At 34.8% G+C, this 17,959-nt stretch overlaps 1 protein-coding gene across 6 annotated transcripts in view; it reads left to right on the top strand.

Annotated features, from left to right (window-relative positions):
- Positions 1–1,690: 1,690 nt before the first annotated feature.
- LOC129004733 (inactive histone-lysine N-methyltransferase 2E-like) overlaps positions 1,691–17,959 on the top strand; it is a 36,900-nt gene continuing 20,631 nt past the window's right edge. For 4 of the 6 annotated variants that reach the window (XR_008491750.1, XR_008491749.1, XM_054433322.1 and 1 more), the window contains exons 1-4: positions 1,691–1,908; positions 15,915–16,193; positions 16,733–17,120; positions 17,576–17,807. Coding sequence is in view for 2 of the 6 variants with exons in the window: in XM_054433322.1 (XP_054289297.1) it covers positions 16,045–16,193; positions 16,733–17,120; positions 17,576–17,807 (769 nt within the window). In the remaining 4 variants the exon portion in view is untranslated. Of the gene's footprint in view, positions 1,909–4,354; positions 4,445–15,914; positions 16,194–16,732; positions 17,121–17,575; positions 17,808–17,959 lie in introns of those variants that run through there. The other 2 variants (XR_008491751.1, XR_008491752.1) reach the window with 2 other exon arrangements.

Raw genomic sequence — 17,959 nt, 5'->3', positions numbered from 1 at the left:
ACCCATTTCATTCAATTGAAGGATTTTTTTTTTAATTCAACGACACTGTCGCTAGCATAATCATCCACCGCCGCGCAGTCATTTATATGTTTATTTATTGTAAATCGTAGTTTTAAGGATTTTGACGCTATCTATCCGGCCCAGGCTGGTCAACGATGAAGAGGAGGAAATAAGATAATATCTACAACACAACCAGTCCTCCAAGAGAATAATGATGTGACATTTTAAATATGTCCTGAAATTCTGAAAATATTTTTAAGAATAATCATTTTAAATTAAAATTGTTTGTGGGAGAGATAATTTCCCCTGCCCCCAGAAAAAGATACAAGTTTCACTCCCCCCCCCCCTAAAAAATTGTCTGCAGGCACCCTTGCAAAACTTCTTGCCCCACCTTGAAAGAAGTCTTATTCGGCCGTTTTTTTTATAGCTGAAATTAACAGTAAATAGTTCTTTAAGAAATTGTTATAAAGAGCAATATTTATTTGTAGCCACTCATAATTCTATACTGTACTCCATTCAAATTATTTAGGTGGTTTGAGGGGAAGTTCCCCCACCTCTTTTTTCTACTTAATGTATGTTGCAGATGATTAACGTTTTGGAAAATCTCAGCTGTTGAGCCATGTTTTAATGGGTCCAGTAATGGTAGGAACAAGACGTGGAGGGGATAGATTTCTTCCCCTAAAACCGTCTACGTTTAGTGAACGGAGTATAACACGTTTTATTTGCAGGGCTTGATTTAAAGCAAGACAGAGGGAATTTTGTTTCACTACCAAAATTATATTCACTCTATAATAGGTTTACCAACAGGGTGCAGCACTATTATTTTTATTAAATTTATGACAACATCTAATTTGCAACCTAAAGGTGAGTGAGCGTAGCGAACGAACTTCAACCTAGAGGCGAGTTAGCTTAGACATTCCATCCCAATGTTTAATTTGTAACCAGCTTTTTAAAAATCGTCGTAGAATGACTTATGATGAGTTATAGAAAACTGTTATGACCCATCAACCAGGTCAGCAACAAAAAATAAGGTATAAAATAGAATTTTGGACACTAGAGCATTCTGTGGCTGGCTCACACAACTACATTCTTTTTTAATAACAAGTTGGCTACAGCTGGTCCATATACTGTAGATGGGAAGTCCACAGTCCACTTCAGTATCCAACTCAATGCTTCAGGGCTAGGGTTAGCGTAGCGAACGAGCTCACCTGAAGGCAAGTGAACGCAGCGACGAGCTCCAACCTAAAGGTGAGTAAGCGCAGCAAACGAACTTCAACCAGTTCAACCAGGACGTGATTGAGATTGAGCCATGTGAACGAGCTTATCTTGAAAATGAACGAGCATTGACATAAAACCACATTAGGACAGGACGACGTCTGTCGTGCTAGTTGATATACTGTATAAAAATTAATTTAAAACTTCACCTTAAATAATATAGATTAATATTAATACATTATTCTGATTTCGTATTGTTATGGCCAGCATGAACTCCCCCCCCCCCCCCCCCGAAAAAAAAATATTGTGTTAACATGATTTTTATAAACATTTTAGTAAAACAAATTTTAGCTCATAGCACTGGCTGTATGAAGAATCCAAAAGCTCTTCAACGGAAAATTAGTCTGGGTTGGAGACTAAAACTACTTTGAGCTTGTCTTGTAGACCTTTGTTTTTGTATTTCTAATGGCGGCCATCTTTAGGTTATACGTCCATCTTTACAACAGTGATGTTATTATTTGTAATTTCCAGTGTAAAGATACAGAGTGTATTCTCTAAAACATGATTAAATCGTAGAGAATATACAGTTCTATAGCTTAATTAGAAAGAATACATAATTTTACCTTTTGACACTCAAATACAAATGTTAATAAACTTTTTGAACTCGAAGAATTCGTCTGCTGAAAGGTTCAGGTAAGAAAACTGTTTATTTACTAAATGTCGTCTCTACTATTTGAACATTTTAGCTTTGAAAGTGTTGTTTTAGTGGTGTATAACTTGTTTGGAATCTTGTTTTCATAAAAGCGCAGGATTTATATGCTTAGCAGTATTTTCAACCGTAGTCCAAACCTTTAAACAAGATCGGTCAGTTGACGAATTCAAATGGTTGCATTTCTTTTTCAGTCGTTGCATTTTATTGTAATCACATTCCGTTCAAATATTTAATGATATAGGCTTAGGTAACTCAAATTGTTTTTATTTTTAATATTGTTATGATGGTAAAAAGTTAGGGACCTTATTGTTTAAATGTATTTTGTTGTGTTGTGGTGTGAACTAAGTTAGATCTAAGCTAAGTTAGCTATATTATTTTGGTTGGCCTGCATATGCCTACATTTAAAGTCAAGCCAAATCCCCATAAATCGAAAACCTAGTGGATGTACTGTTTCATCAAACTAGGCTATAACTTATTCACTTTGTGATATATTTTAGGTTTCATAAATAAATGCTTAATAAGCTTAAGTTAGGATAACACAATACCCTATTTAAACTTTCATTCTGGTAACATGCTTTGAGCTAGTTTTGGAAACTAGGCTAAGCTAGTTGTCCTTATGCAGTAGGCTATCTAACTCAAGTTAGGATATTTAAATTACTGATTAACTTATTTGGGCCCATAGATTAAAGTTCTATATTTCAGCATTAGCCTTCTTCAGGAACAAACAAACAATAAGTTGATTAAGTTAATTTTACTGTATAAGTGATGTAAGTTAAAGTTTAAAAGCAAGATGGACAATTTTGACATAATTTAACTTAGGCCTATTTTTAATTTCAAGGGATAACTTAACTTAACATTGTTCTCACCAAGCGAAGGTCTAGACATTTGTTTTGTTAGGCTTTTTAGGCTCTTGTTTCAGTTGTTTATTCTAAGTTTAACTGACCACCTTGCATTTGAACATCAGTAATTAATTGTACTTGAAAGTGGATTTGTCTATTCACTAAGTGCAGTTCACTAAAAGTCAGAAAATTCTTAGCTTCCAATACTTATCCATAAATTAGATCCTTGTGTATCATAAAAATAAATGTTTTGTTTAGCTGTACCTAAACAAATTAGGCCCATGTGTTTTTTCTAATAAAAAAATGAAGCAAGTTTAACCCTCCGAGTGTCATGCGTCGCTGCAGCGACGCGTAACGCACTTTGTATAGTGTCGTGCGTCGCTGCAGCGACTCGCGAACACTGTTTACGGCGAAGGCTCTATGACTAACTGAATCGGACTGTACTGGATTGAGTTAGGTATCGTTCTGTCCGTAATATTCTAAGCTTTCTGCAGAGGTCTGTCTCTAAGCACTATTCATTTTAGTTCCGAAAATATTGTAGCAGACAGCTGACTGAGCTGACGTGCGTGTATTTGTAAACAGCTAGGTTACCCTCGGACCGATGACTGATGTGTTTTATTACGTTTATCATTGTTTTAGTGTTAATAATCAAAAGTAGTGATATACGTGGTGCATTATAAGAAGATTTAAGTGGTTTTGAAGTGCTGGTTGATGATCCTGAAGAAGTAGGTAGTGATATTGATGTAAATTATCAGCCAGATTCCTAGCTATGGTTGGGCTATGCATTCTTAGCTAAACGCTATGTACTGAAATCTGTTTTTTGCCCATAACTTTTTTATTTGCAAATCTACTTCCTTATATTATTATAGATTTGTAATCCTCATAAAATTTAGAACAAAGTGGCTATTTTCAAATATTTATAGGCCTATAATTTATACAATTTCATTGAGCGCAAACTTATTTTTTTTTGAAAATTTTCGAAATTATACATTTTTTTACCTAAAAAAATTTTTTTTTTTTAAATCTTCCTTATGTTTTATATATAATATTGAAGCCCAAGATTTTCCAAACAAAATGGTATATAGAACAGTATAATTAGGCCTAACATTGTTTTTAAGCTTCTCAGATCAGTTTTAATAAAACCTTGCAAATGAGCAAAAAATAGGCTGACATTAAGGCCAAAACACGTGACACTCGGAGGGTTAACTTTATCCATAGAATATATTTTATGACAGCATAAGTTAAACAACTTACAGCAATATTGAAGAAATCCTCCATTTATCTAAGTTAACCTTTGTTAAATTAAGTTATTAGGCATATTCTTACCACCACACACCAGTTATTTTTAGGTAAATTATGAACTTAACTGAACATATTGTGTTTGTATTACATTAGTAATTATTATTTTTTTGTTGCCTTTTTCCTATATAATCAGAATAATGCATTGAGAAAACATAGCAACAATATATTAAAAATAATGTTATTTACCCTAAACAGCTGTTGAACATAATATTGTTTGAATTGATGATTTAGCCAACTTAATTAGATGCACTTTACTAATTTTAAAATACAGTGGTTTCAAATTTAACTGAAATGTTTTTGATATTTGCAAGAATTATGTTCATTATGAAATTTGTTGGTTTATTCTCAATTGTGAACAAGATTCTAACTAAATAAGGTAAGTTTCTCCCAGATAATTGGGTCCCAGCCTGGTAAGTTAAGTAGGTACCTAAAGCATTCTTGAAACATTGGCCTACTTAACTTATGGTTTTTCCCTCTATAATAATACCTTAGTTAAACATTTTTATTAAAAACAGTGGTCAGACCTATTAAACTAGTTGTGCAGATTAAGCTGCAAAATATACTTGTAAAGTTACTAGCCTACCAAATTTAACAAAATTAATTCAGTGATTGAAAATGCCCTCTGTAGGCCTAACTTAACTGTTGTGTTTGTAGATTAGCCTATATAGGCTATGATTATAGCTTTTGGTCAATTTTCATTGTGGTCCTTATTGCTTTGCAAGTCATTCAAATGCAGCTTTTTTTAACTTTTCATACATTATTCATGTGATGTAGGTAAGCCTATTCATTATTCATTTTATGGGTAGATAAAGCTAATGTAAGTTACTCGTAATAAAGATTCTAATTTTCTGTTGGTTTGGCTCAACATTTTTAACTAAAAATTATAGGTAGTTTTAAATTTTGATTTATTTACAAATTGGTCCAACAATTTTGTAAATTGAATGCCAGAGAAGGTAGGCCCCTAAACTTGATAAGTGACTTTGACTTTTTTTTTTTTTTTTTTTTGTTTTTCAAAGCATAAACTTATATTTACACAGTTGCGTTTAAAACTTCTACATAACATTAAACTTAAACCGTTTAATTTAGGCCTAAGTATTTTTATAAGCAATTTAAAGGTAGGCTACATAGGCCCTAACTTAACTTTATTCAGGTAACATTGAAATTAAATTTTGTCTTTTTAGTCACCAAGTATTATTAAGATAAGTTATTGCCACACCAAATGCACTTTTAAAAAATATTCCAATAAAAGTTAAACTTAATAGTGTTATTGACATGTTTGTTATGTTTGAACTGCCAGTAATAACTGAACTCGCTTGTAGATAAGTGTTATCGCGGTTACTTTTTTATCAGTGAATAGTCTTTGCTCTATAAATTAATACAGTTGTCGACTTCAGTTTGCCTTTGCTTTGTTACCTTTTGCATTTTGATACCGTAATTACTTTCTTCCTCCTGTGGGTAGCTGATGTGAAAATGGAAATCACTTATGTTTTGTCCTTGTCAATGCATTTAAATGTACGTGAGTGTGTCAAATGCATTCATTATTGGTTGGTGATTAAGTTATGATAAAATGTCAAGTGCTTATTACTGATCTCAATACGGTACTAGATTTTGATGATACAACATGCGTATTTGTTAGGCTTTCTTTAACAAAAAGAAACTACACCTTTTCCACACTTATTTGAGAAGTTATAAATTGTAGGCTATTTGAGAATCATTATTTGTATTTGAGAATATATCATGTAAATGCGATTAAACAGTCAGTTGAATTTAATAAAACAACGAAATGTAGGTTGGGATTAGTCAATTGTATTTGAGAAAGTAGCCTATTAGGCCTATATGGAATTGAGAAATTGTTAATTTCATTTCAGAATTAGGGATTTTAATTTGAGAAGTTGGTTATTGATCAGCTGAATTTTGAGTTTTCATTATCAAATCACAAGTTATCAAATACATTTAACCATTTAAAATATAATTTAATGCTCTTAAATTAAATTGATGCCTTCTCAAATACAACTGACTGTTCTCAACTTCATTGTTTTCTAAAATATATTTGTCTACTCTCAAATATGATTGATATGTTCTCAAATAAACATAAGTTAACTGTTTCTCAAATACAATTGGAAAAGGTGTAGTATACGATCTAACTTACTTACCAAAATGCCCTATTGACAGTACCGGTCTTTTTTTTAGTAGGCCTAAGTTTATTGCTTATCTTTTTTACCTAATTAAGGTCTTCAACTACAGTAGGCCTACATGTTATTGGTAGAAACTGGTTTTTTGACTTAGGCGTAACCTTGAAATAAGTCTGCCTTATTTAATAGGCTTAGTTTTGTCATAGGGTCTACTTAAATGGAAAGATGCGTTAATGAGCCCTGTATACGATGAAGTAGAAGTTTTATTTCATTGAAGTATAAGTTAAGCCCAACTTCGCCAAAATGTTACATGTCAACCTCTTGGCTGTTTTTAGTAATATTAACACGTCACATCATCATTTTAATTTTAACTTATGGTAGGCCTACCTACTTTCCTGTCAAAGGGAACATTCATTATTATCAATGATTACTTTTCGATATTGAATCTTATTTTTCGATCCGATATACCGATATTAACAATGATTACTTTTCGATATTGAATCTTATTTTTCGATCCGATATACCGATATTAACAAATTGATATAGCTGACAACTACGATAACAAACAATAAAAAAATATATATTAAAACGAAACTGTTCTAAATTAAACTAACCTAACCTAGCTAACAAAACTTGCTGTGACATTTAATAATACCGTTTGTTATTTCCCGTATGCCTTTACTGTCAAAGCAAATCTGCATTTAGCCTACTGTTAAAGTTCTGTCTAAACATAATTTTGAAATAGTACAGCAAGTTTGGGTTAGCTTTGTTATGTTAGTTTAGAACCCTGTCATTTCTTAATAGGCTACATATACTGCTATTATTTTTGTCTAAACAAGATTAGTTCTCAATTTGTAATTTAAATGCGTTTGAAGATTAAAAACAGAAGGAATATGGCTCGTAAAAGTAAACAAAAGTATCAATACATCGAAAAGAAACCATCGATAATAATGAATGTTTCCTTTAACAGGAAAGTACCGACAGTTCGAAATATAAATGCCTCGGTACAGAAAACATGTGTACATAAGCTTAGTGACACCATTGAAAGCCTGTTTGCTTTAGTTCATGCATTATTCTCAATTTGCCAAAACTAGGACTTGAATTAAAAGTACTTAGGCCCTACATGATGGGTTTTCATTGAAAAATATAGGCTGTATTGCTATAGGCTAAATTTTCGTTAATATTAAACTTCCCAGTGAATTAATCCTACAGTTACATGTATTTTTAACTATATCATGTCAGTACAAGAATTGATATCTCTTTATGCTGTAGATCATAAATAATTAAATACGTCATGTCATATTGATCTCTAACTCCTAGATGAACTACCGGTACTTAATTGGGTAGGCCTAACTCAGACATCATCCGGTTGGATTAGAAAAGTATCACATGAAAGAAAGATTCAGATCACCTTACTTGTCCTTTAAAAAAGCGGTAGATAAAATACAATTTATATTGTAGGTAGGCCCTATTATGTTTTTAGGGCTTGACCGAAATTAATCTTAGATAAAATAGGCCTAGCCCCGCCGCAGCAAACCTACAGACTAGCGAATTTCCATTTACCTGGCTGGATTTCTACTAATATATCCCTTAAAATTGTCAGATTTATTTCAGATTTAAATAACAACATGTTTGGCCTGATTATTTTTTTATTAGTTTGTATTTGTTATTCATATCACACAGTAATATTTACAAATTTAACATTTGTATCTTAGCACCATTTTATAAACGAACATCTTGCCATTGAATATTGTAGGTCTATCTTAAAGCAATCAAGCAACGGTTTCCCACTGGAATAAATAAATAAACACAAGAGCACAGTACTTAGATTTGCTGTGTTGCAGCAAAGATTTTTTTTTATTGAAATGTTGATAGCTTAGTGTGGAATTTAAACCAAATTTCCAAATGTTATTAAAATATATTCATGAACAAGCAAACTAAGTTACAACAATTTGAATCTTCCCTCCAAAAGAGTTTCAACATGGAATTTAAAATTAAATTTTTTTTAAATATCTCCGTAACCTTACACAACGCTACAACAACGCTTGAATATAATAAATTATTTCTTTTTTTAAGCTCTACAAAGTGGTTTGGAAAGAAATTGTGTAATTTTATGTTTTCCAAAATGTGATAAAAACATATTTTTACCCCATGGTTCCCATAGTCCGATCATGCTAGTTCGCGAACTCATTCGAATAAATGCAAAATCAGTGTATGGGCAAATGAATTCGAACGAGGGGTGTTTTTGGCCTCTGGGGACCTCAAAACGAAAAAGTAAATCGGTCCCGGATCTAGGTCTTACATGAGATATTAATAGTAGGCTAATATTAAATAGTAGCTTTAATTCCCTTTATGGGAAAATTGCAAAATCTGAAAAATGTCCCACCGGGTAAGTTGCTGTACTTTTAATAAAGATGGCCTCTCAAACCTTTGTTTTGTTTTTGATATTTCGTTTGCTGGATTGTATTGACATTTTTGGGTACTTTTATTATGTTTGATATAGGCCTATAACTTAGTGAATTACAATTCTCTTTAAATTATCTTTAAAACATACTAATCAAACACCATTTTACAATGCCAAACTGGGTAATGTATGTTCCAAGCCAATCACAGTAACAAGATACTCAGTGAGATTTATATAAAACGTATATTGTTATTAAAACAATCTTACGATGCAAGTTCTAGTGATTAAAGGAGTCATAATCGGTGTAATGATCACTCAATATGGGTTTTAAATGTAGGTAATAAGTAAGTAGTTGTACTAAATACAAATTTGTATCTGTAGGCTTAAGCAGTCACTGGCATCACTGCATTTTTGGTCTTCAACTGAGATCTGTGTCAAATTTCCATTAAACTATTTACAATAGGCCTACCAGGCATTTCTCCCATGCTGAAATGTAGATGTGGCATCCTCTGTGGTAAAACGCTAGACTGTACCACACAGACCACATCTTAGCATGGGCAAAACGTCTGGTATTGTAAAGTGTAATGACTAATTCAACACGGCTCTCACCAGAAGACCAATAATGTTAATTAAAATCTTCTTATTAAATAAGGACACCAATATAGGCTATTCATAAAAATTAATTTCCACTGTTGATTTGACTTTTTTTATGTCGGGTCATATCTATAAAAGAATTTTATAACAGTTTGGATAAAATCTTCTAGAAAATTGTGTACAGTACCTACATGCATCCAGGCAAGCGTGGATTCTGATGTACATTTTACTCATCAACAGAGACTTACACCCGTCATTAATTTAAATATTAGGTGTATAATGTTAGCTTATTTGTGGACTTTACCACCGTTAATTTTACCATCCGAAAACTCCTATCTGAAAGGTTTAAAACACTTCATCTACAGCAAATCATTTATCCTTATCAACTTTTTGGACAAAAGAGGCGATACCGGTACCTTATTGTACCTATTTTTCAAAATTTTGAAACTATTTCAAGACAGCAGGCCTATATTTGTCAACATTTAAAAATACTGTCTTAATTTGTCCTTTAGACATTTGAAAAATATTGATTTAAAAAGTATTGTTGTTTAAAAGAAATTTTTTGCTTTTAAAGAAATTTAATGTAGATTTCCACTCGTAGTTTCATTTAATCGCCATTTTCTGTTATAGGCCCATCATAAAATGTTTAAAATTTTGTTAAATAGCCTATTATGACCTAGTTTATGACCAATACTTGACAAATGTATAACTTGTTGCAATAATTATTGATCTGTAGGCCTATTCCTGAGGGAGACTGATCACTGAATCTTGATACGCCTGAGAGATCAGTAATTACAGCCTATTTTTGATGGGAAATTTAATTTTAATAAGCCTGATTAATAGCATTCCACATGATATCTCTATTTTGCTTTTGTAAAATATTCTGTAAATACATTTGAATTGACAGCTATTAGGCCTATGCAAGTCTAATTTAAAGCTTAGGGGACCTTATTAAAGTACTGGTATTTTATGAAAGCTGGTGATATTGTTGATCTTAGAAATAATGTTGCTGGAGTTTATTGACACTTAGAAGTAAATTGACCTTGACCTTCTGTTGATAATCTTGTTTCAAACACAAGTTATTACTGGTGAGAAAACATGACAATAACACTGCAACTCATTGATAGCTCTAATCTTGTAATTATAACATAATTAAGGACAATTGTAATAAGAGTCCCAGGAAACATTAAATTTCTTTCGAATTCAAACAATTTGAACAACAATTAAATCACTACCTAATATATTTGATTTTAACTAGCCTATGTTTCTTTTTGTTCATTACCTACTAAAGCTTTATCACTTAAAACATTGTAATCAAACTAGTTAATATTTGAGTGCAAGGTTTTTACTCAACAAAAAATGGTACATACTGCATTTTAACTGTAAAATGAAGAACTCCCGCAAGCCTGCAGTCTAAGTGAATATTTTCCAAATTTGATCAAAATATAGGATCCATAAACAAGCAAACTACACCGGTTTACTTTTTCTCTATAAAAATAACATGGGCACTTTAAATGCAACTTTTTAAAAATTGTCTCCTAACCTTTTAATTAGTTGTAGGCCTACTAGAACTTTTTTATATTTAAAAACTAGCGGTATAATTAAAAACAGAGACATGATTTTGGTAAATTAGTCTACAAGTATAAGCAGGCAATGTAAGATGATTGTCTACTTCAAAATTTTCATGTCTGATAGATACTAGGTTAATTTCATTTTAACTGTCTAGGTGAAAATGCATAAACACACTAGGAGTATTGTACCTAAGTTTTTTATATATATATAGGTAATTTCCATAAGCCTTTATAATTGTTTCATTTGATTCAAGAATAACAATTTTCGAACAATCAACAACTACAATCCACGAGTTTAAACTATTGTTTATTGTCCCATGTTACTGAAACTTTCTTTTGATCTCACCATTGGATTGATAAGTCGAGGTTAGAAAAAAGTAGCAAAAAGCGTCACGTAAGTGAGAGGTATTCGAGATCGATTGCGCGGTGTCCATCTTGAAGTGATATTGACCTCGGCACTTCCCCTCTCCTCCCACAAACCACCCTGTCGGTGGTCGATACTGTGACGTCACGGGGGTGGCGGAGTTGTCATGGCAACTCGGCCCGTCGAAAATGGCGCCAACAAAGGGATTGAATTTGGGTTAAAACGAACATTGTAGTGTAACCAAATTGTTGAGGTAAACAGTCAAAAGAACAAATTTAAAATTGTTTTTTATTGGGCCAAGTCAATAAATTCAATGGAAACATTTTATAAATATTTCGGTTTTTTTCTGACAAAATTTTTTTATAACTTACATAGTAATAGGTGTAAAATGAGTTTAATTTGCATGTCTGTTTTTCTTCTCAGCGTTTTACGTATCCAATAGTTTACCTTTGGTTTTACCATAGTCAAAGGTTTTACACATTGGAAATTTGTGTTTTTATGCTCAGAACTTAGTGGTAGTTGCAGTTGGCTCTAATTGGACAGGATGGCCGCTCAGCTGATAAGACAAATAGCCCGACCATTCATTGATAACACTTTGTCGTTTCACTAGTTTTAAACGCGGTTTAATTTAAACTCGTGGCGATGATTTTTTTACGGGAGAGGGCGAAAGGGCCCCTTCACTGTTGTTTTGTTAGTCAGATAGTGGTATTTGATAAATTTATGGCATTTGTCACCCAAAACAACTCTTTTTATACCACTATTCGATAATAATAAAATATACGTAGAGAAATATTGTTGTTATTTGCGTGGTCTACGCTTGTGAACGAAACTGCAAGCAACAAATTTGCTGTCGGAAAGTGGCCTTGACAAGACTGACTGCGAGATTCCCGCCGCAATGTTGGCAGCGCTGCGAGTTGTTGTGTCGGTTGCTGTTGGACGTTGGTACGCCTGCCGCTCTGTTTCGACATTCCCGATGCGGGCGGTTCGCCAATCGCCAGTCGCCGGGCCAGCCACTGTTTTTATTTACATCGGGTGATCATTCCTTTTCCCGTGTTATTATTTTTAACCGTGCCGTGCTGCACGTTCGTTTTATTCATACGGTTATTTGCGTGCTCTATCTGTTAAGAGCAAAAACTATTCATAGCAAAAAAGATTTAGCTCTCTTTGAAATTTAAATGGTTTTTATTTTTCCCGATTTAGATACTTTGGTGAACATATTTACAGTATTACGAATTGTATGCGAACGCGGTAGTTACCATTGACATACGAAATAATTTAATTCTTTTCAAATTGCTCTAATATCGACGCAGTATAGTCCCTAAATGACGTTTGCGTGTTTTCAGTAGTATTATTTCAGTCAGTCCCCCAGATTCAATCTTGTGTCGGTGACCGATATAACGAGATCTTTATGTCAGATGCATCGACATGAAGACCATTGCCCTGCATCTCTTCGTGACGTTTTGACACGTAATAATACAACATTTTATGGTGTATGTAAATTGAACAATTTTACTTTGTACCACAAACCTAATAATTTTCGCTGCCCGTTAGATTAATAAAAAGTAATAACATGAATAATATTTATCCTCAGTTTTGTTTCAAATGCGACTGGGAAATGGAATTGCAGTTTACCAGATATTTGCGGTCCACAACATAAAATCCTTGATATGAACAATATCTCTATATTTGCGCATTCGTCCGGATATTTCCCCGAAAGCTGTTCAAATATTTATATGGATCCCTTTATTGAAATATCTGAAACACGAGAACCGGGAAACACTCGCCTACGGGAACGCGCACGTTTATTGCCAAGTTAACACTCTCCGAGCCCAAATCCAACCCGCACTTTGTCCGTACCCACTTCGAGAACAGTTATCAGTACCAAGGTTCCCCGCGCGCTGTTCGCTGTTGTCGCCAGACGCCATTTTCTCACCGCTTCCTACCATCCCTTCCCTTCCCTGTTTGACGCTCTCTCCTGCTCTCTTGTTGCGACTTGGCGGACTCACTTAAATAACACGGAGCTTCTTTCTTCTTATATAATTCTGGACATAAATATACCCTCTTGTTATCCTGTTAGGTGATTAGTATTGGAGTTTCAGTAAACTGTAATATTTGGCGTTGGCGGTTATTTCGATCACAACAAACAGAGGTTTCACATTTCACCACCTCGAGCGCTAGCGCGCTCTGTTGCGAAAGTCTTTGTTTACCGCCTAGCTAGGCTTTAGCTGTACCTAGCTGTAGAGTTTAGAGTTGGCCGTAATCAATGCGCGGGGACGCGACGCGGCGGCGCGGGAACCCAATGAGGCCCCTCGTCCCACTTCACTTCCCGTTCCCTCCACTCCACCGCTTGCACCGAACACACAGAGGTGTCATGTCATTGTTTGGTAGCGGCTCGCGCATCGTTCAAAATAATATGCTGCCGATCGTTGAATTGGAACCAGAAACACCCGCAGTCGTAGTGGGTATTGACTGTCCCGACGTACACGTAACACGTTGGGGTTGATAAACGTTGGTTAAACCACGTTACGTATTAAAATAAAAGACTCACAAATGGGGAGTGGGGATTTATTAAATGCATTTGCATTTATAAACATTTACGAACCATTAAATATATTTTTCAATGACATGGTTCATATCCTCTCAATAAAAAGCGTGTTTCCTGTGATTTCTTAAGTTAGTAAACTAGGCTACACAAATTTAAAAAAATAGTCGGTAGTTGACAAATACACGTTTGGTTTGATATTTTTTTAAATCATCCTGCAACGTTCGTCACTTAACTAAGCACCAATAATATACAATTTATTTTCAGGAGTATTTTTGGGGGTTTACCACAAAAAATGCAACAATCAGTGAATCTTTTGGATATTTTTTCTAAGTTTTTAATTCTTGAGGACAACAAAATTTATATTTTAATTTATAAATTTATAATTTATATCTCATTGGTAAATAAAAGCCTGGATTAACTGAGGGAGTAACTGAAAATGAACTTGCAAAATTGTTGTTTTACTAAGATTTATAATTATTTAAGAAGGAATGGTTGTTATTATAAACAAATATATAAAAAATAATATAAAATATCTAAATAGAATAAAACCTCTTTGATATTAAAAATAGCTTATTTAAAAGCTGAAGAAAATCATGATTGGTTCTAGAGAGCAATCAACTGTTGTATCTATATATACAGGTGTGTCAACAAGGGATTTCAGTTGTGTAAACTTTGAGGGATGCAAGACAGGGAATGCAGGCTTATATAGCCTAGTAAAAAAAGGTGTGTCAACAAGGGATTTCAGTTCTGGAAACTTTGAGGGATGCAAAAAATGTGTGCTAACAAACTTTTACTTGCATAGAAATAGACTATATAATAAAATTAACTGGGAGAAAGCTAACAAGTTTTAGTAATGCTAAAACAAAACTATAACATTAAACATTTAAGTTATTTGTGCATATGATATAAATTTGATCTAACCTTATGGCACATCATTACTGATCTGCGTAAAATCTTAGGCCATGGATATGTACACTACCATAAAATAAATGAGAAATTATAATCATTCACCAGTTTAAGATTATTTGAATAAGGCTGCTGGCATAGTATACTGCTGTAAAATATTTTTACACAATATTTTTATTATTTTTCTCTATATACAGTACAAGTGCGAAGTGTGGTGTGGTGTGATATAGCCTAATAAGTTGTTCCAAAAGTCTAGCATAATATTTGAATGTGTGATTTACTTTGAAGATTGTGAGATTAATAGTCAGTTCCTGGTTAGTGTCAGTGCAGCATGCACTGTGCAGTGTTGTTGGCTGTAAGTAGGCTAAGTAGTCTGGCCATCGCTACAAACTGGTTCCTCCATCTCTCCTGTTCCTTCCTCCCTCTTGACCTCTTCCTCTATGATTTCTCTGACAGCTTGGCCAATTTTGGACGTTCACTGCTATGCCTGACAAATAGTTCTGGGCATTCTGAAATTGACCTGAAGGGAATTTTCCTTGAGTGAATATCCATGTGATATTTGTAAGAGATGGTTTTGAAAACTTTACCAACTGTAATTGTGCTGCCTTTCTAAAGGGCCCACAAGTTAGTTTATAGTGGAAACCTCATTCAGCTTACATTTTAAATGCAACTATATATTTAATTATGTTACATTTAGGTAGACTTTTTACTTAGGAAAAATTTAAGCAAAGTGGTAGGCCTAATGTAAAATGTTGGCAATGTTTTTTGTGGAATATTACAATATATGAAACCATTTCCCCTTGAGCCTGACCTGGAATGAACTTGACATTAAATGTTGCTAATGCGGCTTCCTCCATTGTCTGCTGTAACCCTAAAATTTTTTTGGTTTATTTTTTTTTATAGTTCATCATGACTTGTGACTTTTGTTTGCTAAAAATGTAATTGTTTATATCTTGGTCTAACTGCACCTATCCAACTAGACCTATCATACTTTTTCAATATTAAAAAGATGTTTGTTCCCGACATTTACTCCTGATCAAATCCTGATTCCCAACACCTTACAATTTATTTTCTCTTTTTTACATAAATTGATTTGTTTTTATGTGATCTGACTTATTTCCCACTCAAAATATTGTGTTTTCTTACACCCATTTTCTCAATTCATCTGCTCTTGTCTTACATTCAAGTGTGGTACTGTAATATTGATTGACTAGGGGTTTCATTTACTGATAACAAACCTCTGGTACCTCCTGTTCAGTGTTCACTGCATCCATCCCTCCTCACCCACTTCTTCAGGTTCCATGTGTTACACCCTGGGTTGGTGTTTCAGAGTGAACTGGCTGAGCCCATAGCCGGTGACCTAAGTCTGCAGTGTAGACGTCATCACGTCGGTCCCATCAGTGATCAAGTTAGCGGGGGGTGGGGGGGGATCAGATGGTGCCCCCCCACACCAAACCCGCATGGTCCCCCGCCTTGTTGCGACTTCGGCGACCATCATCCCCTGTGGTGGCAATGCCCCCGCAAATCCGCTCTCTATCCCTGTCAAAAGCAACCAGCAATCAGATGAAGGCATGAGCCTCATAGTTCAGCTCGGCACCACCAATGTCGGGTAAGCATGGTGTCATGCCGCAACGAGAAGGGATTTTCTTTTGGAAAGTGGATATTTGCTCTGAGAATATTTGCTACTGGTTTTGTCGTGAAGAACATTCGTTTTTGTTTCCATTTTCAATCATAAATTTCATTCTAAGGGTCAGAAAAAGTGTTATTGTGTTTGGTTTTTTAAGGGTAGGTTCTTTTTTTAGGGTAGGCCTGTATACTTTTTTAACTGATATCATTTCAATTTCATTGAATTGTAAACACTATTTTGAATGGTCCTATTCCTCAATGCTTGGTAAAGTAAAATAAATCATTATCATAACCTTCACTTTTTTCATGACCTCATATTTTGCGCACAAAATGTAAGGTCCAATATGCTGTACAGAACACTTTGTGTTATGGGCTGTGCGAGTTTGTTCTGTTGTTTGTGAGTTTGTTGCCTAAAAACTGCTTGTACTCTTGAGTGGATGTTGCCTAGACAAGAGTTGATTCAAAACAAATTGATGATATTTTTGTCTGTTACTTGATGTTTAATGTTACTCTTATGTCTAGGTACACTCCAACACTGACCACAGCTGTAGTGAGCTCCAGCAACACCAGCAATCGCTCCGTCAACTTGCGTGCCCAGGTAGCTTCTGCGGGCCAGCAGCCTCCGAGCGTGGCCAAGCATCGACTACCCATGCAGATCAATCGGCAGCCGCAGCAGGTGAACCGGTCCCTGCAGCATACTGCTTTACCTGCTCGCAACATTGCAGCGCTGGCTCGTCCAATCAACAACAACCATGCGACGCCCCCTGTGTCTCAGTCTGCCCCCTCACCCACCATCGCTGGCCGAGTACTTGCCAGCCCTGTCAAGGATTCTACTTTGGATGATGATCTTCTGGAAGGTGTTGTGGAGAAGAGGCCAAAATACCATAAACATCTTCCGTTAAATTATCAGGTAAAGTCTTTTTTTGTTTTAAACTTATTGATTTGTATAAGAGTATATTTAATGATCTCTCATTCTCTGGTTATAAGAAATACTTAACATAGAATTGTTTGGGGTTTAGTTTGTTTAATAAACTATCATTGCTGTAGTTAAGATGTATATTCAGGATCTGGTATCACTGGTTAATATGTTCCTTGTATTGCTTGAACGTAAATCACCTAAATTTGCCCCCAGTTGGCCAGTCATAAATCCTAACGTAAATCACCTAAATTTGCAATGCTAGTTTTTATTGTTGAGGTTTAAAAACTATTGTTATGATAAAAATATTGTGATAGCGATTGACACAACGTTTCTGCATGGGACTTACCTGCTGGTGAAGAGTACAATTATTTAACTCTCAACTGTAAATTCTATCTCCTATGTTATCGCTTATTGGAAAACTATATAAATTTATGTTTTGCCTATAGTACGTCCTGCAAGATCACAACTATGGAGCACCTCCACCCCCCACTCCCAACTCTCCGCCAAAGCCATTGGTCAATGGAGTGGCAACAACCAACGGCTTGACACGCAGCCAGCCTCCCATCAGCCAACAGCCTCCCAACAATACTCACTACGCAGCCAACACCTTTGCAGCCAACCGCCAACCCAAGAATGTGCAACCTACCATACCACCTGCTTCCACCACCTTCGGCAGCAGTAAGTTGCTTTATGTACTCTTATAGTATTAGCAAATTCGGAATGCCGATGTAGGCCAGGCCAAGTCCCATCACACACTTGCACCCCCACACTCACGGGCGCAAAGGGCAAGGTAAGTTGCTTGGCCAATGAATAGCTAGGGTGGCCTGGCA

Source organism: Macrosteles quadrilineatus, unplaced genomic scaffold (assembly GCF_028750875.1).
Source record: "Macrosteles quadrilineatus isolate MER2022 unplaced genomic scaffold, UCM_ALF_1.0 Scaffold_11__1_contigs__length_5352618, whole genome shotgun sequence".
Lineage (NCBI taxonomy): Eukaryota > Metazoa > Arthropoda > Insecta > Hemiptera > Cicadellidae > Macrosteles > Macrosteles quadrilineatus.
This window is presented reverse-complemented; position numbering and strand designations above follow the sequence as displayed.